This window comes from Octopus bimaculoides, chromosome 30 (assembly GCF_046866305.1).
Source record: "Octopus bimaculoides isolate indiv1 chromosome 30, ASM4686630v1, whole genome shotgun sequence".
NCBI lineage: Eukaryota > Metazoa > Mollusca > Cephalopoda > Octopoda > Octopodidae > Octopus > Octopus bimaculoides.
This window is the reverse complement of record NC_142957.1, coordinates 13,985,435-14,008,629: the sequence shown is the minus strand read 5'-3', so window position 1 is coordinate 14,008,629 and position 23,195 is coordinate 13,985,435. Positions and strand designations below refer to the sequence as shown.

The 23,195-nt window shown below is 40.5% G+C and overlaps 2 protein-coding genes across 4 annotated transcripts in view; both read right to left on the bottom strand.

Moving 5' to 3' along the window:
* Nucleotides 1–625: 625 nt before the first annotated feature.
* Nucleotides 626–14,648, bottom strand: LOC106878446 (uncharacterized). Of its 2 annotated transcripts, XM_089346508.1 has the most exons (5): nucleotides 13,305–14,519; nucleotides 11,567–11,656; nucleotides 6,051–9,496; nucleotides 1,529–1,899; nucleotides 626–756 (listed from the first exon to the last, which is right to left on the bottom strand). In XM_089346508.1, exons 1-3 carry the CDS (start codon nucleotides 13,633–13,635, stop codon nucleotides 6,951–6,953), a joined length of 2,967 nt encoding a protein of 988 aa, XP_089202634.1. In that variant the 5' UTR covers nucleotides 13,636–14,519; the 3' UTR covers nucleotides 626–756; nucleotides 1,529–1,899; nucleotides 6,051–6,950. The 2 variants fall into 2 exon arrangements, with proteins under 2 accessions (XP_089202634.1, XP_089202633.1); XM_089346507.1 differs by lacking the exon at nucleotides 626–756 and having other exon boundaries at nucleotides 1,274–1,899; nucleotides 13,305–14,648.
* A 2,524-nt stretch (nucleotides 14,649–17,172) lies between these two features.
* The window catches only part of LOC106878440 (C2 domain-containing protein 3), a 57,448-nt gene continuing 51,425 nt past the window's right edge, over nucleotides 17,173–23,195 (bottom strand). For both annotated transcript variants that reach the window (XM_089346298.1, XM_089346299.1), the window contains exons 45-47: nucleotides 21,722–21,921; nucleotides 19,073–21,224; nucleotides 17,173–18,719 (exon numbers count right to left, since the gene is read on the bottom strand). In XM_089346298.1, coding sequence (XP_089202424.1) covers nucleotides 18,525–18,719; nucleotides 19,073–21,224; nucleotides 21,722–21,921 — 2,547 coding nt within the window. In that variant the 3' untranslated portion in view covers nucleotides 17,173–18,524. The remainder of the gene's footprint in view (nucleotides 18,720–19,072; nucleotides 21,225–21,721; nucleotides 21,922–23,195) is intronic.

Below are 23,195 nucleotides of genomic sequence, written 5' to 3'. Positions count from 1 at the left end.
CACCCAGGGCCTGCACTAAGGTGTCTTACGAGTATTTTTCACTTTTTTTTTTATCTCTAAGGAAAAAAATGAAAATGTTAAATAAGAAACCCCTACAATACCTGGCACAGATTTGAAACCTCCATCTCTGTGTCATGTTACTACTTCTAAACACCTCTACCTATGAGGCCACCAAAGCAGCAACAATATTAACATGAAAATTAAGATATTTAAAGTTATTTCAATTTTTTGTAATTAAGGGAAACCTATGAAATTTGGTAACACACACACACACACACAGTACAACTTAAGTTAATAAAAAAAAAAAAAAATTTTAAACTGGGTAGGAATTGAAACCTAAACCACCATTTAACAGACAAAGTGACTTTTACCATCAAAAACAATGTTAAAATTTAGATATTTAAATATTTTCCTTATTGGTAAGACTGTTGTTGTTGCTGTTTGTTCCTTCTGAAGCCATGGCTGGTTCATAATGGCTGGTTTCCTGGTTTCATTCCACCTGGATAGGATGTTGGTTCATCACAGGTGATCTGCTAGATGTACCCCAGTGTCACTGATGACATGCGCTGTTCTCTCAATAATAATAATAACAATAAGGAAATAAAATATTAACAAACAAGATTAATTTTGTTATTTTCTAATCTTTAATTTCTGCAATAATACTTTTTCTAAACCTAACATCGGAGTTTCAAATGCCATCAAAGCCAAAAATGCAACCATAAACGTGACTCCAAGACAACCTAGAAACAGGAACACCTGAAGAAGAGAGAGAATGATAGATATGATGGAAAATAGTAAAATAAGGATTAGAATGAATTAACAATAAAGGATCTTATGATAAAACATGGATGTTATATATCATCATCGTCTTACGGCTTATTTCCATGCTGGCAGGGGTTGGATGATTTGACAGGAGCTGACAAGGCTGGAGAGCTGCACCAGATTCCAGTTGTCTGCTTTGGTAGATTTTTATGGCTGGATGCCCTTCCTGATGTCAATCACTTTACAGCGCATACTATATATATGTATATATATATATACATATATATATATATATATATACATATATATATGTGTTTGTGTGTCTGTGTTTGTCCCCCCCACCGCAACCACTTGACAAACATATGGAGACGTACAGACACTCACACTGCTAGATTCATAATATATACACACAAGCACATACATACATTACTAGATTCATAATATATACACAGACAAAGAGGCCCACAACCACACATACAAAATACTTGAGTAAAATTTACTACAACCAATGTTTGGGGAATTTCTTTTCCATTTTATTAACATTATTAATATCATTATTATTACCACTTTTTTTAATGTTTTTTACTTAATTGATTTTTTGTTGCCAGTTAGTTTTTTTTGTGCTTGTTCATTGTGTGTACATCTATATAAAAACAAATACATGTATATGCACAATAAACATACATTTTGTATGTATATATGCACGTTTCTATATATCTATGTACATTATACATATATAGTCAAGCAATCAAAATGTTTTTCTTACATTTTAAGTCTGCAATTGTCTTATTCTTGGCTGTTTATAATTCATGAGTATGTATATATATATATATATATGTCTGTGTGTAATTCCTTTTCAACACTTCTTTTTTTTATTCATTTACTCCCTGTCATCAACAAAACACACATGCATTCATACAAGATGTCTTCTTGGTTTTCTGTTTTAAGCTTTTTTTATATTCTTCTTCTCCAGATCAATTTGTTGCACTCCATCGGTGGTTGTTTGGAGAGACCAAATTCCTAGGCAGTTGCTTGTAGATGTGGGGTGGTTTCATTACGTCAGGCAACTCCGGAGGACTGGACAAAGAAGTTAGCTCAAGAGCTTCAAATTCACCGTCTGCTGATAAGTTCCTGGCTCTGAGTAAAAGAAAATACAAGAGGATCAGTTAATTATGATTAATTTATTTAACAGAAAGAAGCCTTCGACACTCTGCTCTTTAGAAAAGAGAAGGAATGACACTATTATATATGTATATATATAATGTGTCAATAAAGAGGAAAAAAACAATGTTTGGTATTATTTATACACCATTACACATATTTCATTTACTAAAAAATTTATATATTTAGAGACAGACAGAAGAACCCAATAAAGATAAGAAAAATCAATTAAGTTTGTTCATCATTCTATCAATAAACAGAGAAAGAGCTAAATTTTTGCCTTGTTTATGTGTTCTACTATGAATATATATATAATAAATTGAACAATTATAAATTCAATTTAAATATTTTATACAAACAAATGACACATCTCATAAATTACAGCTGTTTCATTAATAAATTAAATATATATATATAATATATTTATATATATCTAATAATAATATTTACAGGTAAAAACTCAATTAAAATGAATTTATAAAAAATTAAATTGAGCTTTACAGATTAAAATATATAGTTTTCATGAACTCATCAATGAAAATCCACTATCACATATAGAAAAATTAATAATTAAAAGCACAATAAATTAGTATAATATAATACAAAGTAAATATCAAGATAAAGATAATAAAATAACTACACGTGTTTCATAACTAATTTTCAAATAGAAAGGAAATTTAAATCGATTAAAATTATTGAAAATAAATTCTATTCAGAAATATAGCTAATTGTCAGGTCTTAAATAGAACAATAATTATAATAAATAAATATATATATCAACCAACAATAAGTATCAAATGAATATAGAAAAATTATTAAAAATTATTAAAAATATCCAAATTCCATAATCATCCCTACATCCATTATAATATATGCTAACATGTATATTATATACAAAAACCAGCTTACATAAATTATCATCGTTTTATATACAATTTAAACGAAGTTTAAGGTTAAAATAATAATAGTACATATTTAACCGGTGTAATAGTGAAAGCTATACTATTTAAAACTAAAAACGTTTATTTAATTATCATTAAAAATCAATTGAATAATAGAAAAATACAAGAATACTTATTTCTACAAACGTAGAAATAAAAATATGAATATAAAAGATTAAACTTTATATATACTAAGTTTTAATAAAAAAAACCTTTAACGATAATATAAACAATAAAGACTAATTATTAATCAAAAATATATCAACACTATTCAAAACAAAGTCTTATATTATGTTGAAATGATATATGTACATACCTACATCTATATGTATACATACATGGGTACAGGACATCATAACAAGAAAACAAACTTTTTTTTTTTTTTGAACAACGAAAGAAAACAGAGAGACGAGACATGCAACATAAAGAATATTTCCCTTCATCAGTTGTCCCATCTACTCCGCATTTCGAAGGAACAGTCATTCCCGCAAAGCAAATTGAATAAAATTTGAAATTTTTTTGCGGATGGTGAAAGTGTCAACAAGAACAGGACAGTAAAAACAAACAATAAGGGTTGTTAGGCCAAGACGATAGAAAAATTATTATTATTATTTTTTTGAACGCTAGTAGGCATGAATGAGAGAAGAGACAGAAAAATCATGTATTCTCTATAAGAAGCCAGTGGATAGAAAGAAAGAATCCCTTTCATTGCATGTCAGGAGGGAGAGAAAAACAGAAAGGATGAAGAACAAGAGAGATAGACAGGGAAGTAGTAGAGTGCGCAAAGTAATTATTAAGATAAAACTTACTTGGAGAAAGATGCATGGTGTTCTATCATATAATAATATATGTACATACCTACATCTATATGTATGCATATATGTGTACAGGACATCACAAAAAAACGTTAAATAGATAATTTTTTTTTTTTTTAATGCTAAACAAGGATATTCTTAGGACAAGTTGAAACGTCCACCCATCTATCATGATTATTTAAAGGGCATTTACCCACATTGAAACCTCTATCATCTCGCAATGCTATTGAACTAATTATAAATACCTTTATCCAGAAGATCATCTCTGCAGCAACAAGAACAAGCTTAAAAATGGGATTTTTATTTAAATCTGTTCTCAATAAGGATCTGATGCTGTGTTAGATTTAAACATCTCATGTTTTACTGAACCTAGAAGTGGGAGACCCAGTAAACCAGTGGGTTAATGGCATGGTGAGGCAGAACAACAGCTAAGATGCGAGATTCTGTCCATGGTTCAATAATGCCCAATATTATCCAATGTCCGCTTTCCATGCTAGCATGGGTTGGATGATTTGACTGAGGACTGGTGAAACCAGATGGCTACACCAGGCTCCAATCTGATTTGGCAGAGTTTCTACAGCTGGATGCCCTTCCTAACGCCAACCACTCCGAGAGTGTAGTGGGTGCTTTTACGTGTCACCCGCATGAAGGCCAGTCAGGCGGTACTGGCATCGGCCACGCTCAAAATGGTGTATTTTACGTGCCACCTTCACAGGAGCCAGTTCGGAGTTCCAGCTCATGAGCTGTGGCCATACTGGGGCACCGCCATTTGGTGTTGCTACACAATTTTATTTCACGAATTGATATTTGGTGCATGAGAGAGTTTGATGCAGCTGCTCTCATCTGCACCTCCTGCCGTATATATATATATATATATATATATATATATATACTAGCAGAGGCACCCGGCGTTGCTTGGGAGTGGCACATAAAAGACACCATTTTGAGCGTGGCCGTTGCCAGTACCGCCTGACTGGCCTTTGTGCGGGTGACACGTAAAAGCACCCACTACACTCTCTGAGTGGTTGGCGTTAGGAAGGGCATCCAGCTGTAGAAACTCTGCCAAATTGGATTGGAGCCTGGTGTTGCCATCCGGTTTCACCAGTCCTCAGTCAAATCGTCCGACCCATGCTAGCATGGAAAGCGGACGTTAAACGATGATGATGATGATGATGATGATGGTGCTTGGAAACTTTTACGAAAATTAAAATGGGGATTAAATGAAAGAAATGATTTACGTGAATATCCTCACAAGAGTAATTGAAATAAATGGCGATTGTGGAACCCCCCCACGCACGCACACACACACACACACACAGTATTACACATCAGATGAAATGGACGTGTGTGTGTGTGTGTGTTGTGACAGAGAGAGAGAGAGAGAGAGAGTGAGAGGTTTGTTGTCATGTATATGTACATGCATAAATATGCATACATCTTTGTGTGTGTGTGTGCGTGTGTATGAGAGAGAGAGAGTAAATACTACATACACACCGCTCTCACTCTGTCTCACACACACACTCACACGCACACATACATCCAAAAATGATGGATGCATATAACAACACACCCCTTGACTCACTCACACTCTGTCTGTTACAAACACACACATAAATGTATACAAACATATTTACAAAGACACACGTGTGTATGCGCGCGCGCAATACCGGAAGTTGACATTGCATCACAAGTATGTAAGCCGTTGTTACGTCAAAACAGGTAGTTGACATTGAGGAACCGTTTTAAAGAAGTGAATCATAAATATAAAGCAATATTATTTATTATAAATTAAAAAAATCAAATAAAGAGCCTAAGATTTATCCGAGGTCAAATTATTCAGGCATCACAAGTATGAAAGTAAATAGTGAAGCCGTTTTCACGTGATAAGCGATTACACACACACATCTCTGTTTTATATATAGTATAGATATATATATATGCATATGTGTTCATGTATATATATATATGCGTATGTATGCATATATGTATATATATGCATTTATATATACATATATGTACGTACACATGTATGTATATATATCTATTTATATATATATCATACCTGCACCTGTATTTAATTACTGTTTTAGTGTTACTGATATAACCATTAGTGTTACTGATATAACCACTGTTCTTTTTTTGCCATATGGTTGCGTAACGAACTTCAGCCATTTTCTACTTACCGACCCCTTTGATTGCTATTTTGTTCCACTGGACCCCCATAGCCATTCGATGTTTTAAAAGAATGCTATTATATTCTTTATAATTTGATATTATTGGGGACTGTTTAAAAAATGATTTAAAAAATATTTTATATTTTGTAGAAGTACAAGCAATTTATTGCACAAAAATTTTAACAGCAAAAACTTACGTGACTCCTGGTTGCGAACCAGTTGTAGATGATGGTGGTGGTGTCGATGGTGGTAGAGACGGTGATGCTGAGAGTGCTAGTTCATCATCATCATCATCATCATCGTTTAACGTCCGCTCTCCATGCTAGCATGGGTTGGACGATTTGACAGAGGACTGGTGAAACCAGATGGCTACACCAGGCTCCAATCTGATCTGGCAGAGTTTCTACAGCTGGATGCCCTTCCTAACGCCAACCACTCCGAGAGTGTAGTGGGTGCTTTTACGTGTCACCCGCACGAAGGCCAGTCAGGCGGTACTGGCAACGGCCATGCTCAAAATGGTGCATCCCATGTGCCACCCGCACAAGAGCCAGTCCAGGAGCACCGGCAACGATCCTGCTCGAAAATCCCATGAAGGCCAGCCAGGCGGTACTGGCAAAACGGCCACGCTCAATATGGCGCACCTCATGTGTCACCCGCTAGTTGATGTATGATAATGTTGATAGCAGTGATGCTGGGTGGGGGGGTGGTTGATGGTGGTGGTAATGGTGCTGTTAGTGATGGTGGTTCTTGACATGGTGGTGGGGATGCTGATGTTGGCAATGGTGGTATTGGTGGTGATCTAATTCAATGTGGGGGGGGGGTTGTCGATGATGATGGAAGTAGCGATGGTGGAGGTGATGTTTGTGACAGAGGCCGCAGTAACATATCTGTGGAGATATTTTTGTCATTTTTTTGTCGGTGCTATTGTAGTTATTATAGCTTTTGATGGCGGTGGTGGTGGTGGTGGTGGTGGTGGTGGTGCAATATTAAAAGTAGAGGCATTAGTGATATGTGGTAAAAGGTTAATGGTGGTGATGGCCATGATGGAGGTGGTGGTGGTGGGGTAATGCTGATGGTGGTGTGTCTTGTGTTTCCAATCAAACTGACTCCAAGCCAGCAGTTTGGAAGATGACTTGACCACAGTGGGCCTGGGGTATTAGTATGGTCTGTGGGTGATGCTCACTGGGACTGACCGCTACAGCTGCTGCCGACGTTGGTGTAGTTTCAGCATCTGGCAAAATACTTCGATACGAAACATTCATCATGGTCACATCCGACATATCATAGTCGATTGTCTCACCCTGGCATTCTGCTGTTATCACCAAGTGGTGCTGTTGGCTGTTGTGTAGTGCAGCTTCTAGCTGGACATGATTGCTGTTGGTGACCACCACATCGTCTGGATCGACAATGAGACTCAGCGTATTTGCTGCTGCAGCTACTGCTGTTGGTGTTTTTGCTGTTGCTACTGGTGCAGCTATCACTAACGAGCCTTCGGTCATTACTGCTGCTGGTTTTGGCAGACGCGACTTGGTCTGTTGCACACCGTGCATTTTCAGCTCATGCCGCTGTAAATGATGCTTGTGACGGAAAAGGTAACCACATACTGAACAACGGAACTTTCCCTGTGTGGTGTGAGCTCGGAAGTGTGCCTGGCACATTACATCGGTCTTGAAACGCCATGTGCAACCAGGAAAGGTGCATGCATATGGCCGGATGGGGTCGTGGACCCGTTTGTGCTTGTTGAGTGTTGACTTGTCCGTGTAGGCAAACCCGCATATGTCACAGATGACACTGCCCTCATTGTGCAGCTGACGATGTGCATGAATTGCCGCATTAATTTTTGATGTGAAACCACATTGCCTGCACCGGTATGCTCCTTTTTTGTGTGTGCGTTCGTGTGCAGCCAAGTAGGTGCGAGTCTTGAAGCCCTTTCCACATGCCTCACAGAAGAACATTGCATCTGTCCGGTGGATCTGTGTGTGCTTACGCAGATATCGTAACCTGTTAAACACCTTTGTGCATTTGGTGCAAGGGTACGACCCAAGGAGGTCTTGTTTCTCAATGCTTCGTACTCTCTTGTTGGTTGAGCTTGTCCTGGTCTTGAAACGGTTGACCATTGATTTATTATAATCCGACATCTTCATCAGCCTCTGGTTGTCACCAACGGGAACAGCGCCGAGATCAGATACAGAAGTGGAGGGGGCTTGATTCAATATTTCTGGATGTTTGTCTCGCATGTGGTTTATCATGGAACTCTTCCAATGTGTCCGAAACGGACAGTGAACACACTTGAATGACTGCTTGCCATAGGTGAACGAGTTGCCACGGACGATGCTGGTCACCAGGACAAATGTAAAGTCAGGTCTTGAAGTGGTGGAAGTTGTGCTCTCCGATTCAGAATGCATCGCAGATGAAGGCCGTAGTCCGGACAGGGGGACAGAATGCTGAGCGTCCATATCATCCTCATTATCATCTTCGTTGTTGGACGAAGAGTGTTGGTCAGCAGTGCTTGACTGCAGTGGGTCACTGAAGGTTGCTGTTGTGTCCAGGGAAATCGATGGTAGCGACGCTGTTGGTGGCAGTGTCGGTGGTGGAGCTGTTGCTGAAGCATTGTTGAAGTGTTCTGATAGATTAATTAATTCTTTAGACATATTGATCACCACCTCCTCTTCATCCTCCTCATCATCATCATCATCATCCTCCTCCTCATCATTGCCATTATCTTCTTCTTCTTCTTCTTCTTCTTCTTCTTCTTCTTGCTGTAAGCTCTGCATCACTGTGGTAGCGCCCCCTTTGTTGATGATAGCTGGGTGCATAAGACTGATATTTTCAGCACTGTCATCCACCGAGTGAACAAGAACAACATCCTCACTGTCGCTGGCCTTATCATTGTTGTTGTTGTTGTTACCAATGCATCTTCTTCCCATTTTCATATCAACCACAGGATGCACTCCTTCAACGGGGCCACAGATCTTCCGGCTGCTATTGCTGACCGCTGCTGGGCCTGAAAGCTGTGGTCTCGAAGAGTCGGTAAGGACCACTGAGCTGTTGTGTTGCTGTATTGAAGAAAACTGGGGATGGATAGACAGAGCACCACCACCACCACCACCACTGACATCAGCAGCAGCAGCAGAACTGGCAACAGTACCTGTAGTAGTAGTAGTAGTAGTAGTAGTAGTAGTAGTAAGAGTAGTAGTAGTAGTAGTAATAGTTGTACCAAGTGTCGAGGCTAAGGAGAAACCTCCGATGATACTTCTATTCTCGTCGCCTTCTGCTCCAGTCTCTCCCTGTTGAACCATCAAGATGTTTGTTGTGCCATGACCATCACTGCAGGCCGGCTGTGGTATGGAGAGCCTTTGAGGGCCATCACCGTTGTGCACACTGACAAACGGATCCATCATAATCATGTCAGGGCATTCAGACTTCACGAGATCCTGGTAAGTTTCCAGCTCCCTGGTCAGTAAGCTGACCTTGTGGTTGAGTCGGGGTAAGAGGCAAGGTGGTTTGCCGGTGCCCTTGCCACTGGCCTTTGTTTTGCCTAGAAAGATCTTGTGTTGGCGGCGATAGTGTTCCTTCAGTGACATCTGTCGGGAGAATAGTGTACCACACACACTGCAACTGACTTTGGTGTTGGGGGACGCATCTGAAAAAGAAAAAAAAAACAGAGAATACTTGAAAGAGGGTGAGAGAAGAGAGAGACAGACAGACTGATTGAGACAGAGAGAGGAGAGAGACAGAGAAAAGAGAGAGACAGACAGAGAGAAGAGAGAGACAGACAGACTGATTGAGACAGAGAAAGAGAGAGAGACAGACAGACTGATTGAGACAGAGAGAGGAGAGAGACAGAGAAAAGAGAGAGACAGACAGAGAGAAGAGAGAGACAGACAGAGAGAAGAGAGAGACAGACAGAGAGAAGAGAGAGACAGAGAAAGAGAGACAGACAGACAGACTGATTGAGACAGAGAGAGGAGAGAGACAAGAGAGAGAAGAGAGAGACAGACAGAGAGAAGAGAGAGACAGACAGAGAGAAGAGAGAGACAGACAGAGAGAAGAGAGAGACAGACAGAGAGAAGAGAGAGAAGAGAGAGACAGACAGAGAGAAGAGAGAGACAGACAGAGAGAAGAGAGAGACAGACAGAGAGAAGAGAGAGACAGACAGAGAGAAGAGAGAGACAGACAGAGAGAAGAGAGAGACAGACAGAGAGAAGAGAGAGACAGACAGAGAGAAGAGAGAGACAGACAGACTGATTGAGACAGAGAAAGAGAGAGAGACAGACAGACTGATTGAGACAGAGAGAGGAGAGAGAGAAGAGAGAGACAGACAGAGAGAAGAGAGAGACAGACAGAGAGAAGAGAGAGACAGACAGAGAGAAGAGAGAGACAGACAGAGAGAAGAGAGAGACAGACAGAGAGAAGAGAGAGACAGACAGAGAGAAGAGAGAGACAGACAGAGAGAAGAGAGAGACAGACAGAGAGAAGAGAGAGACAGACAGACTGATTGAGACAGAGAGAGGAGAGAGACAGACTGACTGATTGAGACAGAGAAAGAGAGAGAGACAGACAGACTGATTGAGACAGAGAAAGAGAGAGAGACAGACAGACTGATTGAGACAGAGAGAGGAGAGAGACAGAGAAAAGAGAGAGACAGACAGAGAGAAGAGAGAGACAGACAGAGAGAAGAGAGAGACAGACAGAGAGAAGAGAGAGACAGACAGAGAGAAGAGAGAGACAGACAGAGAGAAGAGAGAGACAGACAGAGAGAAGAGAGAGACAGACAGAGAGAAGAGAGAGACAGACAGAGAGAAGAGAGAGACAGACAGAGAGAAGAGAGAGACAGACAGACTGATTGAGACAGAGAGAGGAGAGAGACAAGAGAGAGACAGACAGAGAGAAGAGAGAGACAGACAGAGAGAAGAGACAGACAGACAGACTGATTGAGACAGAGAGAGGAGAGAGACAGACTGACTGATCGAGACAGAGAAAGAGAGAGATACAGTAAGAAAAAGTGAGTGAGAAAGAGTGAAAGAAAGACAGAATGTGTGAGAATGAGAGAATGAATAAAAAGCTGTTGTTTTGACCTCTGACTACATTATCCAATGTGTCCTTCCTATTTTGAGGTGTTAAGGTATAGGATTTTCGAGCGAGATCGTTGCCAGTACCCCTGGACTGGCTCCTGTGCAGGTGGCACATAAAATACACCGTTTCGAGCGTGGCCATTGCCAGTACCACCTGACTGGCCTTCGTGCGGGTGGCACGTAAAAAGCACCCACTACACTCTCAGAGTGGTTGGCGTTAGGAAGGGCATCCAGCTGTAGAAACTCTGCCAAATCAGATTGGAGCCTGGTGTAGCCATCTGGTTTCACCAGTCCTCTGTCAAATCGTCCAACCCATGCTAGCATGGAAAGCAGACGTTAAACGATGATGATGATGATGATGATGAAGGTGTGATTTGAGATATATTTCGTTGACATATCAAGCAGAGCAAGTGACCAAATAAAGCTTGTTTAACTCGGAAATTGACCTTCACCAATTAGGCGTATTTGGTTGACATTTCTTGCAGAACAAGCAACCCTGCTTTTTTCATGTCGAAGTGATATGAAAATGTATAGGCCCCTATCAGTTGTGTAGTGTGGTTGTTTTTTTTTTTGAGAACATGTTATGTAAGGGTTGGGGAAAGACCAGACAAGGAAACAAAGATCCTTATTATACTCACGCTGTAACTTATGTTCCAGGATATCCAGTAGTTTGTGGTAGACCTTGTTGCATAATCCGCAGATGAAGGTGTCCAATTTGCCAGATGACACTGCAATGGGAAGGACAGAGTTACAATAATAACAACTTTATTATTATAATAATAATTCTTCCTACTGGAAGCGCAAGGCCTAACAAATTTGGGGGAAGAGATTAAAATCGATCACATCGATCCCCAGTGCATAACTGGTACTTATTTAATCAGCCCGAAAAGGATGAAAGGCAAAGTTGACCTCGGTGGAATTTGAACTCAGAACATAGTGGCAGATGAAATACCACTAAGCATTTCACCTGGTGTGCTAACAATTCTGCCAGCTCGCTGCCTTTATAATAATAATAATAATAATCCTTTCTTATTTCTTTATTGCCCACAAGGGGCTAAACATAGAGGGGACAAACAAGAACAGACAAAGAGATTAAGTCGATTACATCGACCCCAGTTCGTAACTGGTATTTATTTAATCGACCCCCGAAAGGATGAAAGGCAAAGTCGACCTCGGCGGAATTTGAACTAATATAGTCGAGTGTGTGATCAGAGCGAGAATTTGGCTATTATTTCTAGCAGGTGGAGGAGCCATGAAAGAAGCTCTTCTATGTTATATATAGTTGGATCACAGACCTGGAGGTGGTTGTTTTGATTTAGCTTCGGGTGAAATCTGATCGGGTAGATTATATCATTAAAAAATAGTTCAACCCTAACCACCCCGTCATTTCCTCTATGCAAGAAACAAAAGACAACATTAACGCACATGACCTTCTCTAAGACGATGAGGGGGGGGGGGGTGATTTGAATTAGATTTAACTGCTATTTCTAGCAGGTCGAACGCTTTTACTAAAAGTTTCGTTATATGTTATTTCGATGGTGGTGGTGGTGGTTTTGGTACGAACGATGGTGCAAAGCCTTAGGTGTTTGGGTACGTATATTTAAGTTCTGATTTCAAACCCCGACGATGTCGAACTTTGCCTGTTAGCCACCTGGAGTCGATAAAATAAAGTACCGTTAAATACAGAAGACAGTTTTAATCAAATTCATTCATTCAATTTGAAGGCACACCTACACAAGTGTGCCCCCCTCCATCAATATTTGTTTCTATATAACTTTCAGAAAAATTAATATTTTTTAATGAAATTATCTACAAATGTTTTATAGGTGGTGTAGAATACGATTATTTTGGGAATTTTTTGTGTAAAAAGAGAAAAGAAAGGGAAAATGGTAATCACACATACATACTAACAAACAGCACATATTTCCAAAATTTCAAGTTTCATTTTATAGATTTATGTGATGTATGTATATTATCATATTTAATTCCGATATAATCATAATCTACACCATCTGAAAGGTATTTGTAGAAAATTTCATTAAAAAAATACCAATTTTTTTCGAAAGCTATGCAGAAACGAAGTCGGTGGAGGGGTACGTTTATGTGGGTATGCCAACAAATTGAAAAGATTGATGTTTCTGATGGTACTTTATTTTATCAACCTCAGATGGATGGGTAAAAGACAAAGTCGACATCGGCGGGATTTGAAGTCAGAACTTAAACAGACGTACGTAAACACCGCTAGGCACTACCTGTTCTGCCCTGGCACCATCGTTCATACCAAAACAATTACGACCACCACAATTAGAAGAAACGCGGTTTCTACTGTGTTAGTCGAAAGGAGACAATGTTAAACGATAAAAAATCTTCACTTACCTCGGTCCCTCGCTCGGGTTTTCATTTTATCCAGATTGTAAACCTCAATCACGAAGTTATTCGGCGTGTCCGGAGGCCGAGGGGCCTGGAAACCATTAGTGGCCATCAGAGCAGGGTTAGTGGTCAGCTTGTGGTTTTCCACGGAAACGGGTAGAGAACCGGGTAGTGAGGCCACGCCGGACGACACGACTGTGTTCACACTGTTGTTGTTGTTGTTAATGTTGATGTTGTTCTTGCTGTGATTAGCGTTGTTATTGTCGGTGTTGTAATAGCTGTTGTTGAAGTGGTCACCGGACAACAGGGAGATGTTAACACTCTCTTTTCTTTCCATTTCAGTCTCTGAATATATTTGCTTACGGCGATCTTCACTTGCGTTGGTGTTGACGATGTTGGTTAACCCCAGGTCAATCCTAGACGGACAGACCTATAATCAAATACATCCAAGTGGCCATCCCGTAGGCCTGTTGTCAAAGTTGATGCATATTTAATACTACATTATCCAACATGTCCTTCTTTAAAGACAGTACCGGTATAGATTAACAGAGATGTCGATGCTATTTCTCACAAGTCATGGAACTAATGGATCTTTTTGTTGTTATTGTTGGTGTTATGTAACTCACTGAGTCCTAGGTCAACCCTAAGAAAACAAATCTGCAATCAAAAGGTTCCCAATTCACGATCATCGCGTTTTTCCTCGTGGAATAGTGTACGTTGGACTACATTATTCAATGTATGTGTGTGTGCATGCATATGTGTGTGTGTGCATGCATATGTGCGTGTGTGAGGGTGAGGTATGATTTGAGGCAGATTTTAACTGCTATTCCTGGCAAGTTAAGAGACGGCATAAAGAAATCCGAGAAGTCTATTATTATTGTTGTTATTGTTACAGGAAGTACTTAATGAGAAATTATATAAACAAAAATGGAAAAAAAGTTAAAAACAAAGTCTTCACACCCCTAACTGCCCAAATCAGTCCCCTACTTTTTGTCAGGGGGATTCGAACACACTCGAATTCCAAAGATAAAAATGATCCCCCCCCTCACAAGAACGACACCACAATCACCACCACCAGCGACAAAAACAACAACAGCAAAGCCGACAAAGACAACAACAACACAAACAATTATGTCATTTACAATAAACTATAAATAAATATAGAAATATATTGCATCCGGATAAACGTCGATCCCTAGATTTCTACACAAAACTGTCAGCAAGACTGTGTATGTATGTATGTATGTATGTATGTATATAAATGTTATTCTATAAATACATTTGTACTTGTGTTTACGTACTTATACGTACATGTGCATGTGCATATATGTATATATATATATATATATATATATATATATATATATATATAAATTACTCTATAAGTACATTTGTGTCTATACGTGTTGATCTGTGTTTACGCACACACATATATACATGCGTATGTTTATGTGTGATGTATATGTGATATAAAGAACGTGAAATTGATTCCGGAGACGGTAAACATATAGCATATATACATACGAGTGTTTGTTGTTGTATACATACATATACGTATCTATAAACATAAACACACGCACACGCAGACATATAGATTTATATGTATATCTGCCTATCTACATATAAAGAGAAAAAGATACGTATATATATATATACATTATACATACATATTGTGTATATATTTACACCTGGTAGCCAGTGGAACTCTTCAGTACCGTCAACGAGGAAGAGTGTATTTTCTCGTCTCTCTTCGCTAGAGAGTGACAACCAATCAGTGTATAAGTTAAGCTGTTGGTGGCGGTTGTTGTTTTGCTTGGGAGTAGCCGGTTATAAGAAACGATTATGCTGTGCCGATTTAAGTCATGGGGACTCTGAACAGTTGCCCGGGGGCTCAACTCTGATCTTTGTATGCTGCAGTTTGCTATCAATAAATAAATACTATATGGCCCGGGAGTGGCTGTGTGGTAAGTAGCTTGCTTACCAACCACATAGTTCCGGGTTCGTTCCCACTGCGTGGCACCTTGGGCAAGCGTCTTCTACTATAGCCTCGGGCCGATTAAAGCCTTGTGAGTGTATTTGGTAGACGGAAACTGAAAGAAGCCCGTCGTATATATGTATGTATATATATATATATATATATATATATATATATATATATATGTATGTGTGTGTGTATATGTTTGCGTGTCTGTGTTTGTCCCCCCAACATCGCTTGATAACCGATGCTGGTGTGTTTACGTCCCCGTAACCTAGCGGTTCGGCAAAATAGACCGACAGAAAAAATACTAGTATTCCAAAGAATAAGTCCTGGGGTCGATATGCACGACTAAAGGCGGTGCTCCAGCATGGCCGCAGTCAAATGACTGAAACAAGTAAAAGCGTGAGTAAAGAGTATATGGCCCAAGAGAGATTTGCCTGGTAGCATATAATGCTGGTATGACAGCTGTGAACCATACATGCCTTCATAGTGCTGTCCTAAGTCATGTGCATCCTGGGTAGTTTGCTTGGAGGCCTCACAGGATTAAGGACCCTATTCTAATCTATGTATGCAGTGGCTTGCTGTTGATAAATATAGCATCTCCAATGAAGTGATTTGCTCGCGGGCCTATGCTGCAAAAACAAGCCTAGCAAATTGATAACGTGTAGCTGGAAATCGAAATCGGGATGGCACCTGTGCCCAGCGTCACCTTTCTGGCACTTGTGCCCGTGACATGTGTAAGGATTTTTCGAGCGAGATCGTTGCCGGTGCCCCTGGACTGGCTCTTGTGCGGGTGGCACATAAAATACACCATTTCGTGCGGGTGACACGTAAAAGCATCCACTACACTCTCTGAGTGGTTGGTGTTAGGAAGGGCATCCAGCTGTAGAAACTCTGCCATCCGGTTTCACCAGTCCTCAATCAAATCGTCCAACCCATGCTAGCATGGAAAGCGGACGTTAAACGATGATGATGATGATGATGATGAACGACGTTCCTGCTACAACCACTCCATTTTTTTTTCGTCAGATCTAATACAGCCAGAACAAAAGTATCTAATGTATTCCTAAGGCTCTGACAGAGATATTGCTGTTATTTCTAGCAGGTTCACTAGGTGACTTGTCGTTTGTCTGTCAAGTTGACGAAGACCAGTTAATCACCTTCGGATTAGGATTAGGATTAGGATTCGGCTTGGTGGGTACGTTGATGAGAGATCAAGCCAAGCACTTGGATTAGAACAGTTCCCCACAACTTTCTTTTCACCTGTGGTACCCTTATTTTCTTTTCAAAATTCAACAGCACACCTGAACTAAAAATATAGGGAAAAAATGATATTCCGGTTACACTGCTGCACACCTAGCATCATCTCGTGGCACACCAGTGTGCCATGGCATACCGTTTGCAGAGCACTGGCCTAGAAGGTTCTCTGGTGGTGTGGACAGGAAATGGTGGTGGTAGTTGGAGATTTGATGTTGATGGTTTTCCAGGTTTGCTTGTGTTGCTCAGCTGCAACAACCCTGTTTGTTTTCACAGATTTACATGCCTTTGCAGACAGCTGATCCCCACACGCCTCTGTCCTGAGCTGTCTGCTCCCGTGCGACATTGCTAATCCCGAGGGCTTTTAGAGAGGTTTTTGACGTGTCTGTGGAGCACTTTTTCCAGGCTTCCTTAGAAATACTTGCTTTCCTGTAGTTTGTCATCTAAAAACTTCTCTCTTGGCAACCAGTGTTGGTGTGTTTATTTCCCCATAACATAGTGGTTCAGCAAAAGAGACCAATAGAATAAATACTAGGCTTAAAAAAAAATAATAAGTCCTGGGATCGATTTGTTCGACTAAAACCCTTCAAGGCGGTGCTCCAGCATGGCTGCAGTCAAATGACTGAAACTAGTAAAAGATAAAAGACGAATTATAAAATAGCTTTAATATCTTTAAAATATACATTGGTGTCCAGAATGAGGAACTTGCTTAAGGCCTGAAACCAAGGTGGGTGACCAGCCACACTTACACACACAGACATGCAGATACATCATGTACTCACACACACACACACACACACACATACATACATGCAAATATACAAACTCTCATACACACTGACACACACACATATACGAATGCTCATACTCTCTCGCACATACACACAGAAAAACATTGAGACATCTGTGTGTGTGTGTGTAAACAGACATTCATACAAACACACACTCACAAATATACAGACCGATATGTACATCACACACACACACACACACACACAAAACCAAACAATAAATATACACTCTGTTTCATACACAGACATATCATAATTTATAGATATTCATAAACATGCACACGTGTACTCACACACACATACACATAAACTCTCCCATCATTAAACGACAGCTGAGGGTTCCACAAAGTCTTGCCGAATGACCAGCACAAAATGCTTTGTTTATAGTCGTTAATGTTTGTGCTGTCACATTGGCTCGCATTGCTTGTACAGGTACACAAGTGCGCCACATGCCAGGAGTCGAAATGACCGATGAGCAACATGAGATGAAGTGTCTTGCTCAAGAACACAACGCACTGACCAGTCTGGAAATCAAAACCACAACCTCACAATTGTAACCACTAGGCCACACACTTTCACATATATATATACATACGTACATACATACATATATATATATATATATATACACATAATTAAGGGATCAGCAAGTATTTGCTTCACCATATACCGAAGTTCAGAAATAGCAGCTAAAAAAGCTGAGAATCCTACAGATAGATTCTCAGCTTTTTTAGCTGCTATTTCTGAACTTCGGTATATGGTGAAGCAAATACTTGCTGATCCCTTAATTATGTGTATAAATATATATGAGCTTTTAAATAAGTTCTCCACCAATAATGGTGCTTTCATACCGATGGGCTTGGTAAAAATTATTAATTGTTAATTGATTTATTAATTAATAAATTGATAATCCTTTACCCTTTTAATTTGTAATATATATATATATATATACACATACATATATATTGATGATGATGATGATGATACATATATATTATATATGTGTGTATATATGTATGTATATATAAGGTTCTTTATCTCCTTTTCTTATTCAAATTATGTATGTATGTATAACATACTTTATCTCCACTTGTTATTCAAATCATTCACACACACACACGCACACACACACACAATTTGAATAAGAGAAGAAGAGATTCTTTCAGTTTTCAAGAGATAACTTCACTCCAGTTGAAATCATTAAAATTTCATAGAAAATATCTTGGCAATCCTGTGAGCTTCCTCGTGAGAGGGTGGACAGTAGTAGTTCTGTGGTAGCTTCTGCTTATTGGCTTCCCTTTCAGACATCTGATCAACATTTGGTCTTGACAGCTTATTGACCAATTCCTTCCTTGCCTCCACCTGGCCATCCTGCCTCGTTTGGTCAAAGGTGTCCTGTAAAGCAAAACTGCTTTAATGAGATATCAAGTTCAGAGAAATTTGGCATTTTTTTATCCCAAGCCCTTCATTGTCACCTTTCCCTTTACATCACTTTTCCCTAACAGGGACCCTTACTGCATGCCAGTATAGACAGTATAATCCGCTTAAATATATACTAGCTTAACAGCTTTTAAGCTAGCTCCTTAGGTTCCATAACTTAGCAACTCAATAAACAGGGCACAACAAATTAAGTACAACATAGTAATAAATACTAGGGTCGATATGATCAACTAAACCCCTTTTTATTAGTTTCTTGGTAGGGTTGCAGTCTAAAGACTGGCAAAGAAAAAGAATAAAAACTCACTTACCCTCACTGTCTTGTAGGTTGACATAGCAGTGTTTATCCTCACGGCTCTCATGGACTGCTCCAAGTCAGGAAGGGGCAAGAAGAAATTAGTGGAAGCTAGACGACTGAGGGAGGTAGCTTTGGTTTGGTTGATTGCCGAGGCTGCATTGGCGTGACAAGGTTCAATAACTTCTGATGCATCAAAAGCAACATTACTGCCTATAATATTGCTGGTTGTCATGCGGAGCGGTAGCGGTTGTAGTTGGGAGAAATAGGATGGAACAGTTTGTTGAGGCTGTGAATAAGGCCCTTGGAGTTGTTCAGGCTTCACGCTGTCTGGAATCGGTCCCTGTAGAGACGTGGTTTCTCTCTGCAACACAAAATGGCTGTCATCTGGCATCCCTGGAGGAGCTTCACTCGCTGATCCCTCATGTCTATGGGGCTCCGCAAAAGGGGTCTCATTTCGCAATGTTACTGATAAAGAGGACTCAGCTAATGAAGACAATAACATTGGACCCATTGTATTGTCAAGGGACAGGATAGATAGGTCTTCGTCCTCAAAGGACCTGTGCTGAAGTGCAGCGTTTTCAGAACAAGTGGGTGGTGTTGAGATGACCGTGGAGGTGGTGGTATGAGCAGTGGTGGCTGCCGTGATAGCATTAATAGTGTTGGAGGTAGTAGCAGCATCAGTGGGGATGGTAGTAATGCTCGTGGTGGAGGTGGTAGTGGTGGCTGTTGTGGTGGTCATCTCAGTGAATTTGAGGAGATGGTCTTTGAAATGTCCGGCTATTCTATGGAAGTCTGCAAGGATCTCCTCTGTTTGGAACTCGTGCAAAGAACTCTGAGCGCAAGAGTTATCAGGAATAATCAGATGGCAGTACTGGTCGTTGTTGTTGTTCTCGTTGTTGGGGTGAGGGTGTTGGTGCTGGGAATGTGGTTGTTGTTGATGGTGGTGGTGGTGGTGGTGGTTGTAGCGGGTAGCATCGTCGTCGCTTGCCACTATCTGGACAATAGCCGATGGATCATCGAAGTGGTACCGGCTCTCTTCTCGAATAGACGACACATCGTTCACAAGACGGGGGACAATAATGCTTCCTTTTTCTTCTTCCTCCTCCTCCTCCTCCTCATCATCATCATTGTAATCGTTTTTATCATCATCATCATCATCATCATCATCATCATCATCATCATCATCAACATCCTCATTACCACCACCACCATCATCATCATCATCATCATCATCACCATCACTGTCGTCTCCTAAGACGAAAACATTGTTAGAGCCGCCGGCCAGATCCGGTTTGTGCTCGTAATCAAACCCCGCCGCCCTCGCCGTACTGTCACAGTTGTCACTCTTGTTGTTGTTGTTGTCGTTTCCTGCGTCTGCAGCTGGAGACATTCCTGGATCTAACTCCAGATTGATCTCAGCACCTCCACGGAAAGAACATTCTCCATCCCCTTCGCCACTGGGGGTGGTGGTGGTGGTGGTGGTGGTGGTGGTGGTGGTGGTGGTGACGGTGGAGAGTGACTCGGTGAGAACTGCCATGCTCTTTTTTCGTTGAAGGTTGTCTTTGGGAAGAGTTTGTTGTTGCTGATGTGGTGGTGGTGGTGGTGGTGCTGGTGGTGATAAAACTTGACCAAAGGAGGCAGAACCCCTTTCCACTAGCAGAGAGTCCACCCCAAAACTCTGCGATTGCGTAGAGTCAGAAGCAATGACCCCATTGCTTCTTAGAGTACCGGGGTTCGTGCTAGCGTGCGGCAAGGACATTATCACGGGGGAAGAGTCCAGCTCCGACCCCTTCTTTAACTCAAGGTTCCCCTTCTCTCCTGCTTCCCTGTCAGATGTTACGTCCAGTAAATCGACAGCATCTCTTTGTGATGCTGAAGACGTGCCCTGCAGTGAAGACAAAGTGAAATCTGATTGGCTGGTTGAGACAGAAAACAGATCCTTCTTAGACTTGTAGCTTTTGTTGCTGTTACTGTTGTTGCTGTTGTTGAAGGAACTGGATTTTGCTGTAGTTGTTGTGGTTGTTGTTGTTGCTGTTGATGTTAATGTTGCAGTAGGTGGTGGCGCTGCAGTTTTGTATCGAGCAACAGCAGCAGCAGCAGAAATGTTTGGACTGAGTTTAGACAGGAGGGCATGGTTCATCTGGTCGAGTTCCATCATTTGCTCCCTGGAAAAGAGAAAGAGATGCATGAGAGATCTGTAGATAGATGAGAGGGAGAGAGGGAGAGAGAGAGAGAGAGAGAGAGAAATGTATAAGAGATTTATAGATGAGAGAGAGAGAGAAAGGACAGATTTATAGATAGATAAGAGAAGAAAGAGAGAGAGATATGAGAGATTTATAGACAGATAAGGGGAGAGAGAGAGAGAGAGATGACAGATTTATAGATAGATAAGGGAGCCTGGTGTAGCCATCTGGTTCACCAATCCTCAGTCAAATCGTCCAACCCAGTCGGTAGTTGAACAGTGAAAGCTGAGTATCGTACCTATGTTCAAGAAGTGCAGAGTGTGTTCTGCGTTAACATATGTTTCTACGATAGGTTATTTTAAAATAACCACAACCATCTCTTTATTTGTGGAAAACCATTTTACACCAGACGTATACACCCACATCATAACATTAGGTGAAAGATGAAAGAAGATAACGACAAAACATCGAATGCTCACCTGAGCTTCACTTTGAGGTCCCCTTGGGTTGAGGCAGTAAAGTGGAAGGTTGGCAGTTCTAATGCCAGTGTGTTCCTGGCAGACATTTGGTTCTGCTGCTTCAACATTTCGTGGTGTCGCTTCACGTTCTCGTAGTGTTCTTCAAAGTGGGGTAACTTGGCGTTGCTGGTGGTAGGACATTTTGTGGACACTTGCTTCCCCTGTATGACGATGATGATGGGTAGTTTGGAGGGGGTAGTAGAAGAAATGTGGGATGATGGTGGTTGGGGTGGAGGGAAAAAACAATAATTTTGAAATGTTAAACAATTATAATTTGATTTTATTTACCTACACACTCTCTCATTGACTCTCTCTCTCTCTCTCTCTCTCTTACAATCTATCTACTTTCTCTCTTTCTCCTTATCAACCTCTAGTTATATCTATTATATTATTTATTTATGCGGCCTTTTAAAGCCTAGCCAAGCTCATGGGCCCGGTTTCTATGGCGTATGTGTTCCCCCAGCTGGACGGGAAGAAAGAGTGAGAGAAAGTTGGCGGCGAAAGAGTACAACAGGGGTCGCCACCATCCCCTGCCAGAGCCTCATGGAGCTTTAGGTGTTTTCGCCATTGCGCCTCAACAGTTATACATACATATATATATATATATATATATATATATACACACACACACACACACACACACATACAAAGATATGCACACGTGTGCACACACACCTACATACACTTATAATTCTTGCTCATATATATCTATCTAATTCCTGCCCAAGGGCTGAAACCTATGTCACTAACAATGTGCTGTATTAAAACCAAGTGAAGCAGGGTTTATTTAACAAGATACCCCTTGTAAAATCACCTGATGTGGTTTTGATTCCTGGACTGGGTGACACACTGTGTCCTTGAGCAAGACACTTCATTTCACACTGCTCCATCCAGTAGGGAGTATATAAGCCGAAGAATCCAGGAAACCAACATTAGGAGTCCATGGCTCAGGGATCACTTCATCTGATCCTTTTGGTGTATTTGATATACATGGATGTGTGTGTGTGTGTGTGTACGGTTCAGAAAAGATCTGATCAATTTGATATATACGGATGTGTGTGTGTGTGGTTGGGTGTGTGTGTGGTTGGGTGTGTGTGTGGTTGGGTGTGTGTGTATGGATTTCAGCGTGTGTATGGCTCAGAAAGGACCCTTGTGTGCATGTATGTCAGTTTGTATATGGCTCAGGTGTGATCTTCGAAACGCCGGAGTTTTAATGGTGGCAGCTGATGAAGGGGATGTTTCTTTGTGGCCTGCTTGTTTGCTGCACCTTGTTTACCATTTTGTCCATGTTCTTTTGCCATGTCATGTACCCAGTTATGTATCTATATGTACATGTAGATGAACGTATATACATACACGTACATATATATGCATATACTCATATATTGTTTATATATATATATATATATATACATACATATATGGAAATGTGTGT